This window comes from Buteo buteo, chromosome 18, assembly GCF_964188355.1.
Source record: "Buteo buteo chromosome 18, bButBut1.hap1.1, whole genome shotgun sequence".
Classification (NCBI taxonomy): domain Eukaryota; kingdom Metazoa; phylum Chordata; class Aves; order Accipitriformes; family Accipitridae; genus Buteo; species Buteo buteo.
In genome coordinates, this window is record NC_134188.1 from 14,216,449 (window position 1) to 14,239,627 (window position 23,179).

General features: G+C 35.1%; 1 protein-coding gene across 1 annotated transcript in view; it reads right to left on the reverse strand.

Moving 5' to 3' along the window:
* The window catches only part of DYNC2H1 (dynein cytoplasmic 2 heavy chain 1), a 189,028-nt gene that overhangs the window by 3,686 nt on the left and 162,163 nt on the right, over nt 1-23,179 (reverse strand). Inside the window, exons 86-88 of the mRNA XM_075050027.1 lie at nt 10,375-10,484; nt 9,941-10,022; nt 2,027-2,143 (exon numbers count right to left, since the gene is read on the reverse strand). Coding sequence (XP_074906128.1) covers nt 2,027-2,143; nt 9,941-10,022; nt 10,375-10,484 — 309 coding nt within the window. The remainder of the gene's footprint in view (nt 1-2,026; nt 2,144-9,940; nt 10,023-10,374; nt 10,485-23,179) is intronic.

Genomic DNA, 23,179 nt, shown 5'->3' on the forward strand with positions numbered 1-23,179 from the left:
TCTCCTTAGAGATACTTTATATCTAAAATCTGGGCAGTTGACAAGTTTTGGCCTGTGTTTTAAAAGAATTATATTTTTTTCCAACACTAAGACTTCAGTTGCTATTAATTTCAAATATGAGGTACACTGGAAGAAGTTTAATTCACTGATTATTGAACTATCTCACTTTTATGTTTTATAGATAAAGCTCTCTGCTGATGTCACATATTACTTCTGAATCTTATCTTTGAAGTTTAAAGAATATAGACAGTTATTCAGAAAAACACTTAAGCATCTGTTTTATCTCTAACACAAGACGAATGGTTTTCAGAACAAAGAGGGTTACTTACAATCCTCATTTTCAGAGTGCATAAGATAAACATTTGGTGTTACCATGTAAAACTATGTATATTACCATCCTCCCCTGCTCCCCCCCACCCCCCTGTGTATATATTAAGATGTCTGGCAATTCCATATTTATCCTATTTACTTTCAAATAAATTAGAAATCTGTTTTATTTCTCTGAACAAAAAACTCCTTGTAAACTACTAAAGAACTGAAAAATCTTTCACTGGTCAACTTTGTAACAGGTTTTGTGGTGTTTCGTTTTGGTTTTTTTTTTTTAATTTTCAGTATTTTCTTTCCCATCAAAGATGAGAGCAGTAGTGCAGATGATGGCTAGTATTTACTTATGTGTTCAAAGTCTAAATCATGACCATTATACTTCTAATGCTGTACTATAATATAATGCTATTCCCTTTGCTGGGAATAACAATGAGGGGGAAAAAAAAAAGTTGGGGTAGAGTAGTGTGTTAGTAATGGAGCTCCTTGCACAATATCTATCACAATATACCACAAATCTCATCATCACCATAATTTATAATTAATAAACTCAATTCTAACTGAAGTTTCAACTACTTGGGTCCAGTGAACTTTTTTCTTTAACATTCTTCTAACCAAACCTAGCCTACTCAAGAGAGAACTCTGCAGAGTTCTCTAGGTTGCTGAATAACAAACTCCTCTAGTTAATAAATTCATTTGCTTGATGAGTTAATGTCTACAGGACAGGGTAAAAGGTGACATTATTTTTCATTTTTTATATACTGCTAGTTTTATTTTTTGTGATAAAGTGGAAAAAACCTGCATCCACTCTGTTTCTCACTTTCTAAATTTACACTTGATTTTTGGTGTAAAAGTCTTAATTTATTTTCTTTTAGAGCTGTCTGTCCCAGAGTTAGCAGTCTAGGCTGTCTCTAGAGTCACATCTAGACAGAGATTTATCCCAGTTACCTTATGATGGGATGGACTTCCTGAGATGCCTATCTTACTGAGACCAAAGAAGGAGCAACTAAGTCATACCAGGCAACTAACTTTTAGACAGAGAAATTTAGATGAGATGAATTCTACAATAAGCTTTCTCTGAGTTATAAGACTGTAAGTATACGAACTTGTAATTCCTACACATCCTTGAATAAGTTCTATGTAACTTTTTCCTTTATTTATCAGAGATTGCTATTACAATTGGAGAGCAGAAGCAGTAACAATTTTTACTGTTTGGATTACTTCACTTTCATCTTACATAGTTCTGCAGACATTGGTTTTTTTTTAAATTAGTGTAAGTAGGTGAAATGCTTTCTTTGCTTACAAATCACATCATATTCTCTATCTTTTTATTGCTATTGCATTTTAATTTAATGCTTAAAATGTGAAGAAAATATATTCTAGGAATGAACTCCCAAACTCACGTATACATTTACTAAATACACTTTTGAAAATATGTTAATGTTTTTTAAAAGACAAAGAAAAAAAGGTATGACTGAAACAAAGCCCTTGTCTTAATCTAAACAATAGAAGCTAAAAATATTGACAAAATGATAATAATTTATTGTTTTCTATAAAAGAAGTAACTGCTTTTCCTATTAAAGACAGGGATTTTTATTTTGAAATGAGGGGGAAAACAGGTCAGCAACATCATACTGAAAAGTTACTACACAGAAAAAAGCAAATTATGGGTCTTGAAAGTTTAGGGCTTTAAATAATTTAGTACCTGTGGAATCCAGGCCATGTAACAAGGGAGAACAGATGACACACTGGGAGAATCATGCAGATTTTCTGAAAGTCGATTTCCATCAAAACTGCAACCTTCCAGTTGTAAGCCACTGATCTGCCGTGGAAATATAAAATATTCAAACATATATAACAGACTTGAAATATCAGTAATGATTACACTGTGCTTTAATAAATGATCACCCTTTTTACTGTGACCAGATTTTTAAATAACAGGAAACTAATTGTTGTAATGTTCTGTGTGAGAATAGGAAACATGATTTAAAAGCAAGATCTGGACCATGCTTTGGCGTGAACTTCCTCTGATTTGGATTCACATTCTTTGAAAAGTTGGAGAAAAATACCTGTAAATTTCATCATTTATGAAACTGCAGTTGCCTGGCATTAGATTAATGGAAATATGATAGCAACAGCCAAGTACACAATCATTACAATGTCAAGAAGAGAAGAACAATTACTGAAATAAGCATGACTTCCTGCTTGGAAGTCTGAGCACAGCTTTCAAAGAATGGAATGTGCAATTACACAGCTTCTGCAGAGGCAAACAAAATATATTGAAACAATATGAGAGAAGATTTTATTTAACATAACTCAAGATTTCTTATATAAACTGTTGTTTGGAAAAAATAAATAAGAATCCCATATGCTTCTGTAAGTAACTATGCAATGCTTTATATGTAACATGTTTTAAGTGCTTTCTTTTAATTAGTAACTACTTTCAGCCTCTGAGCTAAACATTCTCTTTTTTCTTCACTTAAGTCCTGCATAAAGTAACGACAATGATATCTAGTCTGCATTTCTTCCAAATAAAATTTTCAGTATCTGTTGATCATTTTATTTTCCCAGTACAAATAATAATAGATTGCCAGTATAAATAATAATAATAATAGTCAGTTTGGCCTGCTGAAGTGAGAACTTCAATTTCAGCAATAATAAAACTTAACTCAGTAATAACTTTCATGCAGCTTTTCAAAAGACTAAATCTTAAACTGCAAGCAGATGTCTAACAGAAGATACAACATGAAAATCATCTGTTATACTATCATACTAAAGCCCTGAATTAAATACATTATAGCGAGGTAGGCTTTCACCAAATGCAAGGTTCATAAAACAGTGCTAGAACTAGGAAATACAATGCTGTTGGAAACTGGAGGAGTGACCACATAACCAGAATGGAGAAAGGTATCACTTTCTAATACATTTTCTCTTGCAAGAAATTTTAAAAAGCGTAGTGAGTTTTAAGAAGTGGTTAAAGTATGATGTTACAAAGAAGATCAGTATCATAGAAGATGTAATGGAAATAATTTGCTTTGGTAATTACAGTATTCTAAAATTATTTATTTGACAAGAAAAGTTGCAATTAAACAGTAATACAATGGGGGTCACTGTCATGCTTGAAAAACAATGCTTTCCTCCCAAGTGTTTTTTTGTTAATACTCTACTAACAGTATACTAGCTAAGATTACGTTTTGCATTTTTAATAACTCATTATTCTTTTGATTGTAGTCAAGCATTGCAGTCTTCAAACATTTGCTTCTTTAAAGTGGTATTTCTAACGCTGAGCTGAGGACTCTTCCTTACAATGTACAATATGCATATATACATATTCTAATATGAAAAAAAGGTTATAAAAGATTGCATTTTAAAAAGCTATAGAAAAAAGCTGTGTTTCACCTTGGTCAGACAGTGACCAGAGAAGTGGCAACATTCTTTGAAACAATCTGTGCTCCATACAGACTAGGACTCACAGTAAAGCCTACAAAACCATGGATAACCTGAACCAAAACCAAATGGAAAGCTCAGAATAGTATGAGTTTTTCTCTAACTTCCACAAATTATTATAACAAGGCCTTAGTGAAATGAACTAAATTTTTCAGACTTTCTGTTTGGAACTGCAAAAACTTTTTTTCTCCTTCAACTTCTTGTCAAAAGCTTAAGGTCTCTTCATTATGAAAGTGTGACACTCTTCTCCCTTCTCCTGCAAAGATTAATGTGATCTTTCCTTTGAATCTTCCCTAAGATTTTCAGGTCTGTTGCTTTTAAGTTACAGTGTTAACATTTGATTTCTTTCCAAATTCAAAATCTCTCCATACAGATAAGATTTTGGAAAAAGCTGGCTTTATCTAGTAAAACAGAAGTTTGGGTGTCAATAGTCTTTAATGATAGCCTATATACAGTCCAGTGTCACTTCTTCTGTCTTGCAAGAACAAATATGTAAAAAAAATAATTGGAAAAGGCACAAAAGGAATAAAGTCTTACTAATGATTATACTGAGGCTTTCCCAAAGACTCCTTCCTACTGCTCTCTGTTGTTAACATCGATACTTAAGGCCTTGCTTTATTGTATGCACAGGTTCTAGGTCACACTTTATCTCACTACAGTTGTGACTGAGTGCTTTCAAAGCTCTTATTTATCACTATTGCACAAATATTAGAAAGATTAATCTCATACGTTCTTCTTTCTGCCCTTCCTGCATTCTGCAGAGATGTTTGTTATGGAGTTTAGTTTGATAAATATGTGAGTTTGGCACAGTTATTGAGGAAAGACTAGTCTGATGAAGAGGTTTTAAAATTTATTGTTACGGTGTTCGAAGGCCTGGCCATCCTGAACATCTCTAAAAGAAGTTTCTATAGAAGTGGGTCACCTATTGAAAAATCCGTTTCTACTGCACATACATTTCTTCTTTTGATATTGGCAGTTCCTTTGACATTATAGTTATGTAAAATAACATCATTTGATCTCCTGGAAAACTTCAAGCAATCATAGAAACTCTTTTGAAGATGAAGACCAAAATTTTGACTTTGATTCAATATTAAAAGACACTGAAAAATATAAAACACTGGAACAATGTACTTTCAGATACTGTTTGGCTGAGTACTCCCATAGCCATGTTCTCATTTCTATGACAAATGGTGTAGAGGAACTGCAACTACTATGAAGGACATGGATTTCACAGTATTTATAATTAGCATGCATAGTATTTTTGCATTACTCAGCTCAGAGTAATGGCTGGAGTTGACAGTAATTTTTAAAATTTTAATTCCTACAAAGTATTTCACATTTTGCAACTATTGGTACTCGTTCAGTTTCAAAAAAGCTATTGTTACACATTACAGATTATGTTTCTTTATGTTTCTTCTTACATTTGTAGGAAGTGTGCTGATACCATGGTCCAAAGATCTCTGTTTCCAAAATTTCAAATTCTCTGTAATTAATTTTTCTTTACTATTTAATGCCATAATTTCCCATCAAAAGATAGAAACTACAGCAGACTTAACGAAGTCGTATTTACACTTCATTACCTCTACAGGTATTTCAGTGTGGAGGTATACTGCAAAAAAAGACCTCCTAGGGTGCCTTATAACAGTATTTCTGTCAATTGCTAGGAGTATAGTTTTGATATTAATGCTAATACTATGTATTTCAATATTATAGTATTGCAATCAATTTTTGTTTTTCATTATGTATATGAAGCTCTGCCCAAGCTCATAGCACTTACTACCCAAAAAGTCTCTTACGAAGTTTCTTCCTTTCTTTCATTCTTTTCCACAATAACAGAAAATGGAATGCCAAAAGGAATGACTACCTGCTTTTGTACAACAGCACAATCAGTGCACAAAGCAAATAGAAGAGAAGTATTTGCATATTAGTATGTGATTATATTGCAACAGCCATACATTTTCAGTACCGTTTGTTAAAGCAATCCGAAGTGATATTAAAGAAGGTGTAATTTTATAGAGAGTGATTCTAAATCAAATGTTCACCATATCCTACTAGGAGAAATCTACTCCACATCATACGTCTAAACTATCACCTGAATTAACACTGATAATTTAACATCAGATTTGATAATCCACCCAGATTCAGGTGTATTCTTGGCCTGACTGAGTGCTCCTCTGCCTACTTTGTAGTTACACCGACAGTTCTAGCACTTCATACTTCTAACTTACAGATGATCACACGGTATATTATTTGAAATTTTTGGCACACAAAGATCATTCCACATGTCTACAAATGCTGAAGCACAATGCCATTTTTTAAAAGTGCAGGAAGACTGAAAAAGCATTTTCATCATACAGATCATAATGAGATTTCCACCTTCTTCTCCTTTTCAGAACAAATTCTAAGCCATCAAAAATTTTTAAAATTAAAGGCAAGAAAAAAAATCTCGAAGAACATGTCTTCAAAACAGTCATTAACTGACAGTGTGACTAAGAAAATTATACAAAGTGTGTGTGAATCTTAGGTTTAAATTCAATATTCATCTGCATTCCTAATTGTTCCAATCCTTCATCAAAGATATTCTATTAGAATAATTAAATACCCATTGATTCAGGGACTTGAGCACGACTCTCCCATATCCCAAAATGGAGTCCCCCAACCATGTGAGTACAGAATCAAGTCTCTCAGTGAAAATAGTCACACAAAGTAAAATAGCACCATTAGCATAAATTGAGACTGATAAGCCTCAGAATAGCCTATACTACAATGTGGTTCTTGTAGGGGATATGAGAGATCCAGTTTTAAACCTGTAATCTGAATCGTGTGAAGAAGTCAAATGCAGTATCAACAAATCAAATCTCCTGACAAAAATAAATCATATTTACTAATTCTACCAATTATTTTATCACAATCTTTCTGAGTCTGAAGATCTATCATACATAAGAAGAGAGTGTCTTAGCAAAGAGAAATGAATGCAGGTTCATGCCACTTTGACAATGAAGACCTGAAAGTTGCCAAGGGGGAGAAAACCAGCAGGATTGGGTATACCTGAGTTTATCTTATAGATGAAGAGCTGTATGATCAGGCAGGTTTGAAACTGAAACACAGTAAATCATTATGAAAAGAAAACTTCCAAAGGGAACAAAAAAAAGGTATTTGTGCAGACACAACAGTATGTCTATGCATATATACTATTAACTGAATACATTCTTATGGATACATATGAATACAGGATGCCAAGAAACATTTTACATTTATTTCAGTTATCTTATTCTGCACACAGCTGAAATGGAAACAGATCTCCTTTCACTTATGAACTGAATTTTTAAATGGGAAAAATTTCTTAGTTGTCTTATCTGCAGAAAGAAGGATATCCAGTGAGGAAGTAACAGTTAAGTATGAGGCTGAGATACACAATTTCAAACTTGTAGTGGCCTAGTTCACTGAGGATCGTATGTATTTAACCAGATCATGTGTAGCCTAAGCCAGCAAAAGTAGACCTGTTATTTTTTTTGCTAATAATTTTCACCTTGTTTTTACAACATCCTGTTGTGATTACAATTTGTTTTCTTCTATTTCATTCCTATGTAAGATTTGCTATTCATGTACTATACTTGCTATAGAAGAGATCTTACCAGCTCTGGTGCTTTTATACAATGATGATACCACCTTTAACCAAGCAAATAACTGGTGTTCTTCATAACAGCATTGCATAAACTTAACTTATCTTTTGCATAAAGTCTGGAAAAATCTTTAAATAACTCTGATACCCTATGTCTCCATGATAACTGTTTATTTAAACTTCCAAAATGTGACAGGTTTTAAAAAAAAAATAATTTTACCTTCAGGCAATTGATCAAAACTACTGTGGTAGGACCATAGCAATTGTAAGTTTTCTCCGTCAGTGGAGAAAGACAGGTATCTCCTGAAAGCTGTTTAACCCATTTAAGATCTGTATTGGTGCATGTCTTTCTTCATTGACAAAATAAGGCTGGTAAACTCCAATTTCTGATTTTAGTAACTAAAATCAGGTGGGATAAAACAGGGTCCCAGCCACCTCACCACAGCATGTGTTTAAGGACCTACCTATTCCGCTGATTGAAATTTTTTTTGAGTCCCTACTCAAAATAGTTCCCCATTCTATAAGGTTAGCCTGAATTCTTGACTTTAAATTTACCAGTATCAAAATTCATATTGCTCATGTGAACCAAACTTAACATGCAATCAGAGGACACATTTTAGAGGATGATTTTTCTGAACCACTGACATTTTTATGCCCTAGTTACAGTCCATGTGGTATTTAGCTTTACTAATGTGAAAGTTTCTCCCCAGTTCTCCAAGACCACAAGGAAGGACTCACAGAAAGGAATCTAAATATTCAGCATAGCAAAGGGTTCCAGAGCCTTTCTGTACATCAAAGATTCAAAGGAGCAGTGAAGATTCTGGCAAATACTTACTAATACAGATTCACTGAATATTGCTTTTACAGAGGAAAGGATAATATTCAAATCAAGTAAGTAAACTTAATAGAATTCCTACCTTTCGTTAAAAATAACCACTCACCTAACTGCTTCTACTATTCCTGTGGCAGAGAATTTGCTCTTAAACAAAATTCTCTTTTTATTTTTGATTTCTCTTGGAACACAAGACTCATTCTCATAAAGCAATAGAGAATACGTTAACATTTTGCCTACATAAAACCGTGACTGCTAACAGTGTATTCCAACTAATATTACCAAAAATCTACCACATAAATTTCCACACAACAAAGAATAATAAGCTTCAATACACCTAACTGGAGTGTTGTTATAAAACTCTTTCCTGTAATTACCCTTTAATTCTTTAGTTTCCAAGCAGCTATTTCAATCTAGCAACTGTAAAATATTGTAATATTTTTTAGCATATGAAAATACTTGGATAATATTATTCACACATGGAATTCAGGTATCTGACATTGACTTCTGATGTTTTTCAAAGATAGTAGGATGGTTTTGAAGAAGTCCAGGCTTCTAGGATCTGCAGCTGACAGTTAGCCTGAGTTTGAATGAGTGGTCTGAGATGTGAAATTCCATTTTGGCTCACTGCTATGGACTTAGAAGTCTTGGCTGAATCTGGAACCTTAGAACATGTGATTTGCAGGCTCCGAGGTTTATCACATCCCAGGTTTATCCAAGGGGACCAAACTGCCCTAGAAGTCCCTTGGTTTATTTATCTCCAGGTTCTAGACTCCCATCTGGTTCTCATTAAATGAAGCAGGCAACCATTACTCTTATTTAAATACCAAGACTGAATAATTTTCTAAATTATACTCTCTAGTTCCAACAGGAATTAATTCATCAAAGTTCAAAAGACTGTATTGTATGAAGGTCAGATTGGATGATTACAGTTATCTTTTCTGGCCTTACAATCTATTAATACTTTAGGAACATGAATTCTTACACATTCAGTATTAGTAATTTTAGATAGTGTCAGCAGCCAACCCAGAACCCTAGTATCTCCCACAGCCTGTGTCTGCCTGCATTATCAGATTAGAGAAGGTGCCCTGCCACTTGCTTTCTCCCTCCTAGTCTAGCAATCTCTCTGCTTTAGCTGCACATCAGCACATAGTCGCGTGGCGAGTGCCCTTACTTATTCACCCATGTTTCTGTAAGAATGCAGTTTGAAGTGCTGTGCTCTTTGCTGAACACAGCACTTTGAGCTGTGCAGTATCATCATGGGACCAGCATACCCATTGGAAGATGTAGCATAGAAAACTTATTTTGTGAATTTCCTACAAAATTAAGTATAAAAAAGGTGCAAAGAGAACTGGATTCAGCCAAAGTGGCAGTGCCACCTGAAATGTTAAGAAGCTAAACTGAACCATTTGAGGATTCATCTCTGCTGTCTAAGCAATCAGTAGTGACTTTATGGTTGCTGGCTATAGTCCTAAGCATCCGTTAAAAAACTGTTGGGTCTTTATCATATAAAAACCTAGTCATATTATAGTTTACTTTGGTTTGTTTACTTCCTTAGAAGTCTCTTTTCAGCGATACCACTAACCAGCCTTTGTATGTCAGGTACACCAATATTTATAGCTCAGTTATAGATAGATAGAAAGTTTATGGACAGGTGACTTGGACTATGCTAATAAAACATCCTCATAAAATTCTAGTAAAACATCTTAGCAGAATACCTTAACTTGGAGTTTGCCTTCCTGTATTCGCCCTTTCCATGATGCTGTAAATTTAAGGCTATCCACTGAGCAGCTCATTATTCTGCAGAGGAAACATATATACAGTAAATCTTAGAGACATATAACAACATGAAATGAAATACAAAAACAAACCCCATGTATTTTCAGTGTGTACCATACCATACTAAGTCTTACTTTGAAGAAAAATAGATTTTTAATTTCATCTAAAATAAAAAAAAAATAGTCAGCATTTAAACAAGTAACTCACAGCTATTCTACTTCAGTGCAAGTAATAAAAATGAGATGACTAATGACTAATGACAGCAATTGATGTAATTTGTTGGACCTGTGTCCTGAAAATGAAATAACCATCTTCACACATAGGGAGCAATAGCACATTAGCACAAATAGGTAGATTATTTTTCCCTTATTACCGTGCAGTCTCCTGGCGTAACGCATTAAGAAACGTGTCTGCATGAAACAGTTCTGAAAGGTCAAGGGTGTCTGACAGTAGCTTCTGTTTCTCTGCTTTTTCTACCCAATTCTAAAAGAGGGGGAAAAAAAAAAAAAGGAAAACAAAGAATCCTGAAGTTATTGCCTGATTTTTTAACATTTTGTGTTAATGTGGGTTTGTCAATTATTATGATTAATGAAAAATGTTTGTGTAAATATAGTGTAACCTCAAAGATTAATACTAATTTCAATTATTTCAAACTGGTAAACAGAAAATTAACACCATTTAAGAGTATAAAGAAAACCAGCAGTTTATGTGCAATGTGACTCATCCATTCTAAACAAACTTCTGTTCAATTCTTTGTACAGTGCAGTTCACTTGTACAATGAAACTTTTGTCAAGTTTCTAACATTCTGTTGAAACCCTGTTTCACCTTTACTAACAGTAGACTTCATGTTTTCCACCCAAATGGTTGTCATTACTGTCTTTGCTTTACTAAGTTCAGGTAAATAACTGCATTCCTTTCAAGTATGCTTTAAGATCATTCTTTTGTGTAAACTGCATATTAAATTCAAGAAACACCTGATTTTCAATCTGCAGTAAGAGTTTTTATAAGTACTTACCAACAATTCATTTAAAAATATCTCTTAGTATTAGGTTGATGCTGCCATTTTTAGTATATTAGTTTGAGACATGAATTCACAGAATTTCTGATAAGATAAAAACTGGCCTCCGTTATATTTGGTAATAAATGAAACTAATAGAGGTGGGGGGAATAGCTGGCCTCAATGATGCTTACAGAACACATGCCCCAACCTGCTTGTTTCACTCTGTCTTACATGCAGCTATGAAGCCTGTCACTAGGAGCAGCAAGCTTGGAATTTCCCATCAACACAAAGCATTATGTGCCAACATGAGAAAGACACACGTTGCACCTTGCAATCTTGATAAACCATGTGTCTTAAGTAATGAAATCTGAGTTTGATCCTCAAAACACTAACAATCTCAGACTAAAGAATTTGTTATCTTCAGACAAGTTATTTAGGTACCTGAGTGGTTATGCAACAGTCCACACTCAAGGGCACTCAACACAACACTCAAAATCCTTTGTTTTGAAACTTTTATACCGTACATCTTTGGTACAATTTCTTTACATGGTATAGTCACAGTCCTGACTATAGTACTGTAGTACAAACGTTAAGTTACTGTACAACCTACTCTGTAAGTAGTTGCAAGCCATATGCTTTTGCACAGAAAGATTAATGTTTAATACTAAACCAGAAAATAATCAGACTAGGATTCCACATTCTATCACTAAACAAAGACAAATAACGCTCCTTTTTAATACCAACTACTAGAAGATTATGAAATTACTCTAGTCACTGAATAAAAAATCTTGGAAGCTACACTGTCATTACACAATGCACCTGCCAGGCACCCTATCTGCCATTACACAATGCACTTGCCAGGCACCTAAAGTACTTAAAAAGTACTTTACTGTATTTTTCGAGCTGCTGACAGACAAATAATTCCACAGAAGCATCTTGGAAGTAACAAAATCATCCAAAATACAATTAAATATCAGTCAGTAAATTTTATTTTGTCAGTGTCAGACACATCTCCACTTCAAACACTGAAGTTCAAACAATGTTCAAACACTTAATCAGTGATCTTTTTATCTGTCACATCACTGATTATGAGCCTTCAACCCAAATGATTATGAATCAGTTAGGAGATTTTTGCTTTCCATTTTCATTAGCTAAATGTACACACTTAATGACTCTTGTCTGCATGATTCTTTTAATGACTTATATAACAGTCTCTTTTATCATATAGCAGTAACTCTGCATTCTGGTGAGGACAGATTTTGTAAATTGTTTTGTGTAATAAAAGTAGACACAATCGTTTCAACTTGTATTTAATATAATCATTCTATTGCTGTCATCAAATAAACTTTTAATGTAACTGCTAAAGAGAAACACTGTCAGGAACATAGATGCTTATATTCGATCCAATTAAAAGACCAGTATGGGTGATATTAATTCTGAAGTCATATAAGTAAGTAGCACTAGGAAATACACAATAACAAAAACTTTCACTAGATCACAAAAGCAAAGTTTGTAATTGCTTGTACTGCTCTACATAAAGCTGAAGGTATAGCTAATTCACAGCTGTTTAATAAATAATTTAAGATTTAAATGCAATAAAAATGATAATAAAATGTATTTTACAACACAAGTGTAAAAAATATCGCTATGCTTATTCTCCTTTTTGACTTATATGACCACATGGCTGCACGTTAGTGAAGTGCTACAGTCTCAAAATACAACACCACTATATTAAATGGATTGTTTGTCACTAGTACATCCACTACCACTGCCATAACACTTAGAAGAGATCAGGTCTTGAAGGAAAGGAATTTTAAGCTAAGCTGCAGAAAGACTGAAGCGACTTTTCTTGAAAGGGAGAAATCCTGTAATAGATTAGCTACAGTATCTTCATCTCCCTCTTCTATCCCAACTCCAATAAAAACATACATGGACTCCATTTGTCAAAGTGATGCAAAGTTGTTTGACTTCTTATTGATCTTGGATGGCCATGTAGCATTTCAGACTTCTTCCATCACCAATGCAGTAGAAAACTTTGCCTTTCCTGCCAGGTAGGCCAAAATAATCCATGCATATGTCACTTGCCAGCTGGATTACACCGAGAAGGCTACTATCATCTCCAAGATGGTGTAAAATCTAGCTACTTGTCTCTTTGTGGCTCAGGCCAATACCCATGCTCTCTCAACTGCTCCCTCACTCCTACCTCCCATAATATGGTCTTTAACAGGTTTACTGCAATTCAGGATTTGTTTTTCTTCAAAACAGCTAATAGTCAAGATCTAAACTCAATAAAGGCAGCTTTCAGTGTATGAATTAATGCTACATTTTTCATTAGATATGGCAGCTATAACATCTGAGAAAAGGCATATGAAAGCTGAAATGTTGTATAACTTGTTTTAAAAAATAAATTCACATTATATCAATAATTTCTATTATACCAATAATGTGGTCTACAAGTCCAAATATCCTAACCCTGAAAAGATTTATATTACAAAATAAAATTAAAAAAATCTATCATACTCTCTTCTTTGTAACTGTTTATTTCAGTATTTCAATATTTCATTATTTCAATATTTCCTGAATCTTTCAATATTACAATGAAACTGGAAATTGAAGTTTTAACTGTGCATGATAGATTAATTTAGCATATGATGATTATAAATATAATATCAAAACTTATCAGCAATACCCAAAATGCTTGCAAAGCAATACCTAGCAGCATATTTCAAAACTTCAATTAATGTGAGGCTCTGTTTGGTATAATAAAAGGAATTTTTTTTTTACAAAAAGAAATCTCTAATTGCAGTCTCAGGTGGTTCAAATATTTTTTCATGTCTCTTAACATCCAAGAAGCATCTATTCCATCTTCAGAGAGAAGGCTTTCGTATCTTCTATAATCCCAAAGCAAACTGAGCACCTCATATTGAACAGTGGAAGGAATAAAGAGGCTGCCAGATTTTCACATTATCATTTATACAACTTCAGGATCACAGAACTCCTCTACAATGAATCAAGTACTTTTCCTTCAGCTGTTTTAATTCGTTGCAAATGTAGTCTTTTCTACTGTTTTTCTGTTGGTGTGGTCCCAGAAGAGAGATATTGAATAACATACAAATCACTATAGAAGTGATTTTATTTTCTGTGCCTAGATGGAAAATTGTATTCAGTGTTATATGAATATGCATAGCCAGAAACCATAGAGTACAATTCTGGTTTTTCACTCATTTTAGAGGGATTCAAAGTTACTAGGGAAAAAAAAAAAAGCAGGACTTTTTGGATAAGTCAGAGCAAACAATGGTGAGTAGCACTGCTAGTACTAGTACATATTCAGTTAACCAAAGTTCGGATTAAGGCAAAGGTCAACCAAGCAGTTATGCTACAGTCCTATTTTCCTCACGGTGCAGCAGCTGTTCCATAGGTGTGGTCCTAAGTGTTGGCATTCAGTAGTAAATGCCAGCAGAAGTAGTTGTATTACACTCCAAAGAAATGAAATAGAGGTATTTTTTTCTGGCATTGAGCACAGAGGGGGTAACGCGTAGCTTCTCAGGAGCAACTGGCATACAACATTTGCTTCCTTGTGGTAACTTTTTTTGTATGTGTAATCTTTGAGTTATTATTCTTGAGCTAGTTGTCCTTTATTAAATGAACATGTGAATATTGCAGTAATTCAGGTATATGATCAGGTGTTGGCACATACTATCTTTCAAATGGTAAATCACACAGGAATTTTTAATTTAGAGTCTTATTTTTGTTTTAAAATAGTTTTATTTTCTTTTCTCTTTTTTTTTTTTTTTTTTTTTATTTTAGACCATGCAGACCAAACCTGCTGGTTAGTGCTTTAAATAAAATACCTTTATTTCTTTATTTTGGTTTGACATGTCCCAGAAACCCCGTTCGTTCAGGAAGTCTGAGTACTAACACGACAGCATAGTGTTAAGCATAAAAATTCTGAGTCCATTAGCATCAATGTGCTAGCTAACGATGTGCCAGAAGCAGATGTGCAGCAAGGCATAGCTGAGGGAAGCATTAACAAATGTAATCTCATTCCAGTTACTGTATTAATTTATTTTTATCAAAACAGGAACTTAACTTTCCATGAAATGCTGTTTCCTACATCTAATAAGGATACCAGAATGATGATGCTGCATAAGAACTCTAACATCATATTGAGAAGTTCGTGATTGATGTATGCCAAAAATATCTACTTTCAGATATTTCCTATATGGTCACTAAACACAGAATCCAGTTAGACAGTACTCTTACACTTCATGCCTTCTAGTCTTTTCTTTCTCCACAACTGAATAAATCAGTTACTAGGTGCTAGATTGCATTTGCAGTTATGTAGAGTATAACTGGGTAAGGAAGCGTAAGAGCTAGAGCTATTCCTTGGTAGAACCAGAAACTACAAAATGTGCAGAGCAAAGGGGACAAACATTCAAAGAAACTTCAGTGTCTTCTCCTTCTGAAAGAGATTAGAGTCCTACTTCCCACCTCCACTGGTAAGAGGTTGCAGGGGAGGGAAAACAGTGGCACATAATATTAATTTGCAGATAACAGACAAGACTGCCTACCATAATCCTTGGACAAAGTCAGAACTACATCAGACATAATTCCTCTGCAGAGCTCTAGAGCAGGGATGCTGAAATCTAGATTGTGATGGTGCTGGTGTGACTAAACACGGGTACAGAATAGTCAATGTATTAGGTGCTAGTAATGACGGGATGCACTGCAGTGATTTGTTTTATAGTACCAGTTTGAAGGCTATGTTACACACAAGGAGAGCTTATTTCGCTATGGTTCATTTTCTCTGGTCAACATCCCATGAGATACAGATTTTCTATTAAGCATCTCCCTCACAGACCTTGTTCCTCTTCTGAAACAATGACCCCTCGGACTGCAGTCACCAGTCTCTCTCTTCTTTTTTTTTTTTTTTTTTTTTTTAACTGTTTACCAGTCATTTATTTTCTGTTAACACCCTCTCTTGAGGCTGTCAAAATTCAGAGAAAATCTCTCAGCCATGCCTGTGTCTCAGAACTCTCCTCTGTTAGCAACTATTAAGGCTTAACCTAACTCTCAGATCCGTATGCCATGGTTATCAAACACACTGAAGCAATCTAATCAGAAATTGTTTAACTCTGTGGGGTACATATCCCAAAATATACCACAATGAAAAGGCAAACTATTTTTCTAGAAGGAAAAAGAGATCACAGAATGCAAACAGTGGCTGATACAACCCCAGTCTAAGCAAAGGAAGTGTATGATTGCATGGCCATGTCTGTGACATGGCATCCTGGGACACACTATGCTGGCCCACGCTAAAGCTACTTACACTCCACTGAACAGAACACTGCAACATAGGATTACTGCTGAGATTATCAAATGGTTTGTTTAACAAAGCATAACTTTGTGTAGACACGGAAATTAATTAGGATTTTTTTTTTAGTTGGTGTAATAAGCTGGTATGGATTGTTGTTTGTTCCTACATAGTAAAGCCAAGGCATTTAGAGTTAAGGCATCTCAAGTATAATATATGAGTTATTTGAAGCCCATAAAGCCTTTAAACCAGAATGGGAAATTTTTTATTGTGGCCAACCCCAACAGAACAGCTCATCATTAAGGCTGTAGGTGTCTTTCAGATGTCCTGCCACACTTGAGGGCTAAGAGAATACTGAAGAGCAGTAGTATGGCATGAAGCTTCATTCAAACCTGTTCTCAGGAAGTAACCCAGAGAAAGAGATGTTATGGAGTAATTTAGGGAAAAAATATTGCACACTTTGTTAAACAGCACACTCTTTTTTATTTTTTAATTGCATTTTTGTTTTCTTTTTTTTAGATACAATGGGTTTAGTTTTAGAATTATTTCTGTTATAGAAATAATTCATTCATAAAATTAAACAACTGGAAGCAATAATATCTATGTCATTTTGATACCTACTGGAAGAAATTTTGAAATATCCTACAGTATCATGGAAACATAGAATAATTACAGTTGGAAGAACTCTGGAGATCTTCTAGTCCAACTCCCCACCCTCGATGAAGGGCCAGCCCAGGGTAGGTTGCTCAGGGGCTTTTTCAATGATACTTTAAACATCTCAAATGATAAGAGATTCCACAACCTTCTCTGGGCTGCCTGTTCCAGTGTCTGACCATGCTGAACATGATTTTTTCCTTCCAAATGCCTCATCAGAGTTTCCTTTCTTGCAACTTGTGTCTGTTTTCTCTTAGCTGATCTTAGTAAGTGCCACGATTTATGTCTAAGCAACACATGAAACATTTGAAATTTTCAGGGCATATAACTAGATATATCACTACTAAATATTTAACATTTAAAAGAGAAATACTACACTGAAGTGGCACAAATCAAGTGCATATTCATTAGAGCAGATCTGACCCAAAAGGTACATTAGAGAAGTTCTAAATTATAAAATTGTAGACTTTAGGTTGAAAGGGACCTCTGAAAGTCATCTGATCTAATCACAGCTGTAAGTAGGGCCAAATTCAATGTCAGTTTAGGTTGCTCAGGGCATTGTCTACTCTACTTCTGTATATCTCCAAAACTAGAGATACCACAAACCTCTCTGTGCAACCTGGGCAAAGTTTTTTTCAACCAAACAGCCAAAAACTGGACAAGCGCTTCAGATGTGGCCTCAGAAGTGCAGAATAGGAAGAAATAACAACTCCCTTTGACCTTTAATAAGCTCATTAAGAATTTTGAATTTCTATGGTATCATGATATCATGGGTGACACATATTTTTAACAAATTTGCAGCTAATAAGCAACACAATTTTATTTTTATTATTCTAGTAATATCTTACTGTATTTTTTACTTGATGGGTTCTTCTGTTGATACATTCAAATCATCAGTTTTTACTTTCTCAGTCTGATGAGAATAAAATATGTGAATACACATGACTGAATAAATCTTTTTTCTGGCTTCATAATTTCCATATCTGAATAATGAACAATATTTCGTTTAGTTTTAAATTATTTACTGCATTTTGCCTGATATGCAGATAATTTCAGTTGATTAAATTTATCACATGGGATCATGAAATATTAGAAATGACACTGAAAATGGTAATTACAGAGAACCTAAAAGAAAATACATCTTATGTGTAAGGAAAAGCATACATAACACTGTACAACAGTACAAACCTGGTGGGAATTTTGGAAGTCAAGCTCAGATGTGGAGGACAGGTTCCTCATTGGATCATAACTCTCTTAGTTCAGAGTGACTACATGGAATTAACAATATAAAAATATCACTGCCTGCAAATGTGCTTTTACACATTCTCCTCCATGTAACGGCACACATTCTAAGTGAGTTGCTATTTATAGCATTCAGTTGAATACACTGGGAAACATACTATAGAGCAGAAGGGTATTTACCCTTCTTGCCTTTAAGCTTCACGTACATGCCTAAAATGGGGATCTAAGCTTCCTCTCACTCTTAAAAACTCTTCTCCTTTGACACAAGGTTTGGAGTTTTTTTTCCTCAATTACTTACCTTGCTGAGCATTTAGAGACAAAGACCACACCAAGAAGAACTCTACTAAGACCAAAAATACCCCCAAACCCCAAACCAGAATGCCTTTGTGTTTACTCCAGTTTTAAAACACAGTCATGACAACAGAGTTGCTGAATGCACTTGCATCCTGCAATGGTTGCTTTATATGAATGTGAATTCCCAAGAGTAAAACTACTGCACACACAACAGATAAACAAGGATTTAGTCAAAAATCACTGTCATGAAGTTTTCCTTCACAAACTAAATTTGAGATGACAGCTCTGAAACTTTAACAGCTCTGAAATTTTAAAACTTTTTTTATATTTGTACAGGAGAACAATATGAAACTATGTTATCATTTCAACTTCAGCTATATGGATTCTCCTTCAAAGAGAGAAAGATAGGTCAACATGCAGCTATGTTCTGCCTTCCCCCAAGGAAATGCCAAAAAGATTGCTAATTAGGGATGATGCTTGCTTGTGGAATGGCAATGTGTTTCTATTAGAAAATGGGCTTACTTTTTAATATATGTATTTGCAAATAGTATTTGTGGAATAGTTATATTGTGTTACCACAAATTAAAATCTCAAATCAAGAGATGAAATATTTTGTAAACTATTCACCAAGCCAGTTCCCACCAAAACATCTACAGTTCAAAACAGAACCATGATCACATCTAGTTACTTTTTAGTTAAAAAGCTGTTTTATTACTCTAAGAAATTTATTTCTATGTATGCATGTATCACTATGAAATCACAACTGTAAATTAAACAATAAAGGATTTTTAACAGATTGCTTATTATTAGTAGATACAATATTTGTGTCGATATAGTGGTGATCAGAAAAGCAGGTTACTGCAACCGAGTTGTCTAGAAAAAAGCAAAGGAGATTGATGGAAAGTACCTGCAAATTGGTGTATTAGCATGCGTTGCAACCTTCTCATTTATTAATGGCTGGAATTTAAAATTACCAAAGTCTTTGACAGCATAACATAAGGAGACTCATTTTCATATGCAAATGATAACATCCTTTTCTACCACTTGTACTATAATTAACCTTTTTTTGCTTGAGCTTTTGTCAGACAAGACTATCCATTTTACTGTGCCTTCTCTTTTGCACACAGCTTTGTCCATGATAAAGGAAAAGAGATACAATGAAAAACAAATTATTAGAAACTGAGCAATCTACAGTTTAAATTTTAACAATTTAAATGTTTACTGTTTATTAATGTTTTATCATTGTATCTTTTCAGATTGCTTCTTGTATTGTGAAAATGTATTCTGTAGCTTAAAGAAAAAATCAGTGAATGGTAATTATTTTATTAGATTAAATAAAGTATATCAACTACAGCTTTAAATCTTATACAATATATGGTACAGTTTCTTGTAACTTACCAAGTATATAAATACTAAGTTGCATCCATAAAAGAAATACAGAGCACTAAATCTAGTTCTTTTAAATTTAAACTGTGGTTAGAAAAAAAGATCACTTTCTTTAAAATAAGGTAACTTCTCAGAAAGTGCATAGAGACAATGACCTGGGTTTTTCTTCTGTTTTTTGCAACACTTATAAAAAACTTCTTATAAGTGATCATCTTCTGCAATCAATATTCTATAATCAGACAGCTGAACAACTTGATAGTGGTACGATAAAAGGATGCTGCTCAAACTTCTGCTTACAAGGTAGTATTTAATAATTAAAAAAGAATAGCCATTCTCTCAAAACATGCTTAGAATTCTGAGAGTTTAATCAATAGGAGTTGAATTCTGTTGAAACAGATTACTTTTCAAAACATTTAAGCCTGATGTTTATAGAAAAGCCTGTAACTTGTGGATGCCTCAATTTAACAGAGCATCTAAGCTTCATTGGGATTAAGCTTCGACAACTCACAATGAAACCAAACAAAATGCAGGTAGAGATGTCTTTCTTTTTCCAAAGCTGCTTTTTAAAAACTGTTTTTCCATGCATAAAGGAAATTGTTTTCCTAAAACTTGAGATAATCCTTGCTTGTTGACAACCAAAAAATATTTCCATTTAAAACAGCAGAGTTTGCAGACTTAGTGTGAAAACCCACTGTATTCTGCAGGAAAAGAATAATTTCACTACAAGAAATCGTAATTGCAGTACCTCTGGGAAGTAAAGTCTTGAATTGGTGCACAGAACAAAAAAGAAAACTTAAGGGATCCTCCCACCTCAGGCACCCATGCATTAACACAGCTTTCTGTAAGTCACAAGAGAACACAAACTCTCTGACTTCACTTCAGCTTCTGCTTTAGCTTCCTTGGAAACTAGACCTTATTTTCAGTGGACAACACCTATGACCTGTGCAAGCCTGACACCTTCATCTTACTTGCCGTGTGGCCTCTTCTTTGGATAGCGTATCTTTATAAAGCACTTCTAATCTACACTGGCCACTACTTAATCAATACAATCTAACTGAAACAGTGATTAAAAAGGGACATGATACAACAGCTGGATCTATCAGAGCTTCAAATTTGCCTATTACATGAGAGACAAAGAAAAGATCTACATTTTTATAGTAGTATTTGCAAATTTCCAATTTTTACCAAGCAGTTATCACTTAGATAAAAGGTCTTGAAAGATGTATCCTGGCTGATAAATTCTGAACAAAGTGAAATCATGCTGCAACATGATGGGAGCTGTGGGAGCCAATTAAGGCTCAGTTTCATAGCAGATAATATTAGGCTGCAGTTGTATTTTTGTTTTGATATTCATGACAGCTGAAGAGGAGAAGCCAAGAAAAGCAACAGTAAAATGCTAATTCTTCAGAATAAGGTGGAAATTTGCATTCAAATAATGGAATGGGTGGATTTAAACCACAATATTTTTATGAAATTTTGTGCTTTAATATTAGAATACTAAATCTGAAGTATTCTGCACTGTACAGATACTTAGGTAACAGCTGTTCAAATAGAGAGAGAGTGATGAGAGGAACAATGACAAGGTGGGGAATGCAGCCAACCTAATCCATGTGAATCAGCTACTCCTAAGACCATAAAAGACAAACCGTTAAGCTATTGTCGCTGCTGCAAGATCTGCTAAGGCAATCTATTAGACAAAACTCTGAAATGCTATACAAACTAAGTGGGATTACTTAAAGGGGTATAGGTCTTATTATGGAGTGCCAAACTGGGTGAATTTGGGAACTGAACATGACAATTCTGGGATTGTACAAGATTTATTATGGGATATTTAAGGGAAGGACCAAAGGTGGGGAAAGGTGGATGGGTGACAAACATGAATTGGAAAACAGAGAGAGAGGTATAAAAGAGAAGGTTGCATGTAGGGAGGCTGCTGGTCAGTACACTTTGTCCAAATTTGCACCTGATCACCAGAGTCTCTCCTATCCTTTTAAGCTCTATTTTTAGCTATTTTTTGGGGGCAAGTGTGTTCTTGATATGGGGGAAGGGAATCCACTAGCTAACTTCTAGCAGTACCAGCCAGAAGGAGGATAAGAGGTCTGGGAGCTGTGTGCTGCAGACTGAGGGATTGGAAGCAGGACAGTGGAGAGACCAGAAATCAGTGAGACTTGTGAATAGTGTTTTCCTTGATCAATGAACCCCAGAAATAGGATAGGGCTATTCGTGCTGTCTGTGTTTATGCAGCTGCCTGTAAAGGTACCGTCCTCCTCTGTTAGCCTGAGTGTGGTTGGCTGTGTCTGTACAGAGCATGCAAGAGTGCCTATTTTTGGATTCACGCTCAGCCTCTATTTCTCGGATTTTATGTGCATACCATCTATTTTTGCATTAAGACTGATTTATAGGCTGGTCCTCAGAGTTCTTGAACTCAGTGAAAATTGAGAGGGTGCATAGCAAGCTCACTACCCTGGACTTCAGGGGAGCAGACTTCAGCCTCTTCAGGATCTGCTTGGTAGAGTACCATATGATACAGCCCTAGAGGGAAGAGGGGCCCAAGAAAGCTGGTTAACATTCAAGGGTCACGCCCTCCAAGCTCAGGAGCGATGCGTCCCAACAAAGAGGAAGTTAGGCAAAACCACCAGGAGGCCTGCATGGATGAACAAGCAGCTCCTGGACAAACTCAAACACAAAAAGGAAGCCTACAGAGGGTGGAAGCAAGGACAGGTAGCCTGGGAGGAATACAGAGAAATTGTCTGAGTAGCCAGGGATCAGGTTAGGAAAGCCAAGCCCTGATAGAGTTAAAACTGGCCAGGGATGACAAGGGCAACAAGAAAAGCTTCTATAGGTACATCGGTGATAAAAGGAAGACTGGGGAAAATGTGGGCCCTCTCTGGAAGGAAACAGGAGAACTGGTTACCTGGGACATGGAGAGGGTTGAGGTACTCCACAACTTCTTTGCCTCAGTCTTCACCAGCAAGTGCTCAAGCCACACCACCCATGTCACAGAAGGCAAAGGCAGGGACTGGGAGAATGAAGAACCAGCCACCACAGGAGAAGATCAGGTTCGAGACCATCTAAGGAACCTGAATGTGCACAAGTCCATGGGACCTGATGAGATGTATCTGAGTCCTGAGGGAACTGGCAGATGAAGTGGCTAAGCCACTATGTGTCATATTTGAGAAGTCGTGGCAGTCTAGGAAGTTTGCACTGACTGGAAAAGGGGAAACATAACCCCCATTTTTAAAAAAAGGAAAAAAGAAAGACCTGGGCAACTACAGGCCAGTCAGTCT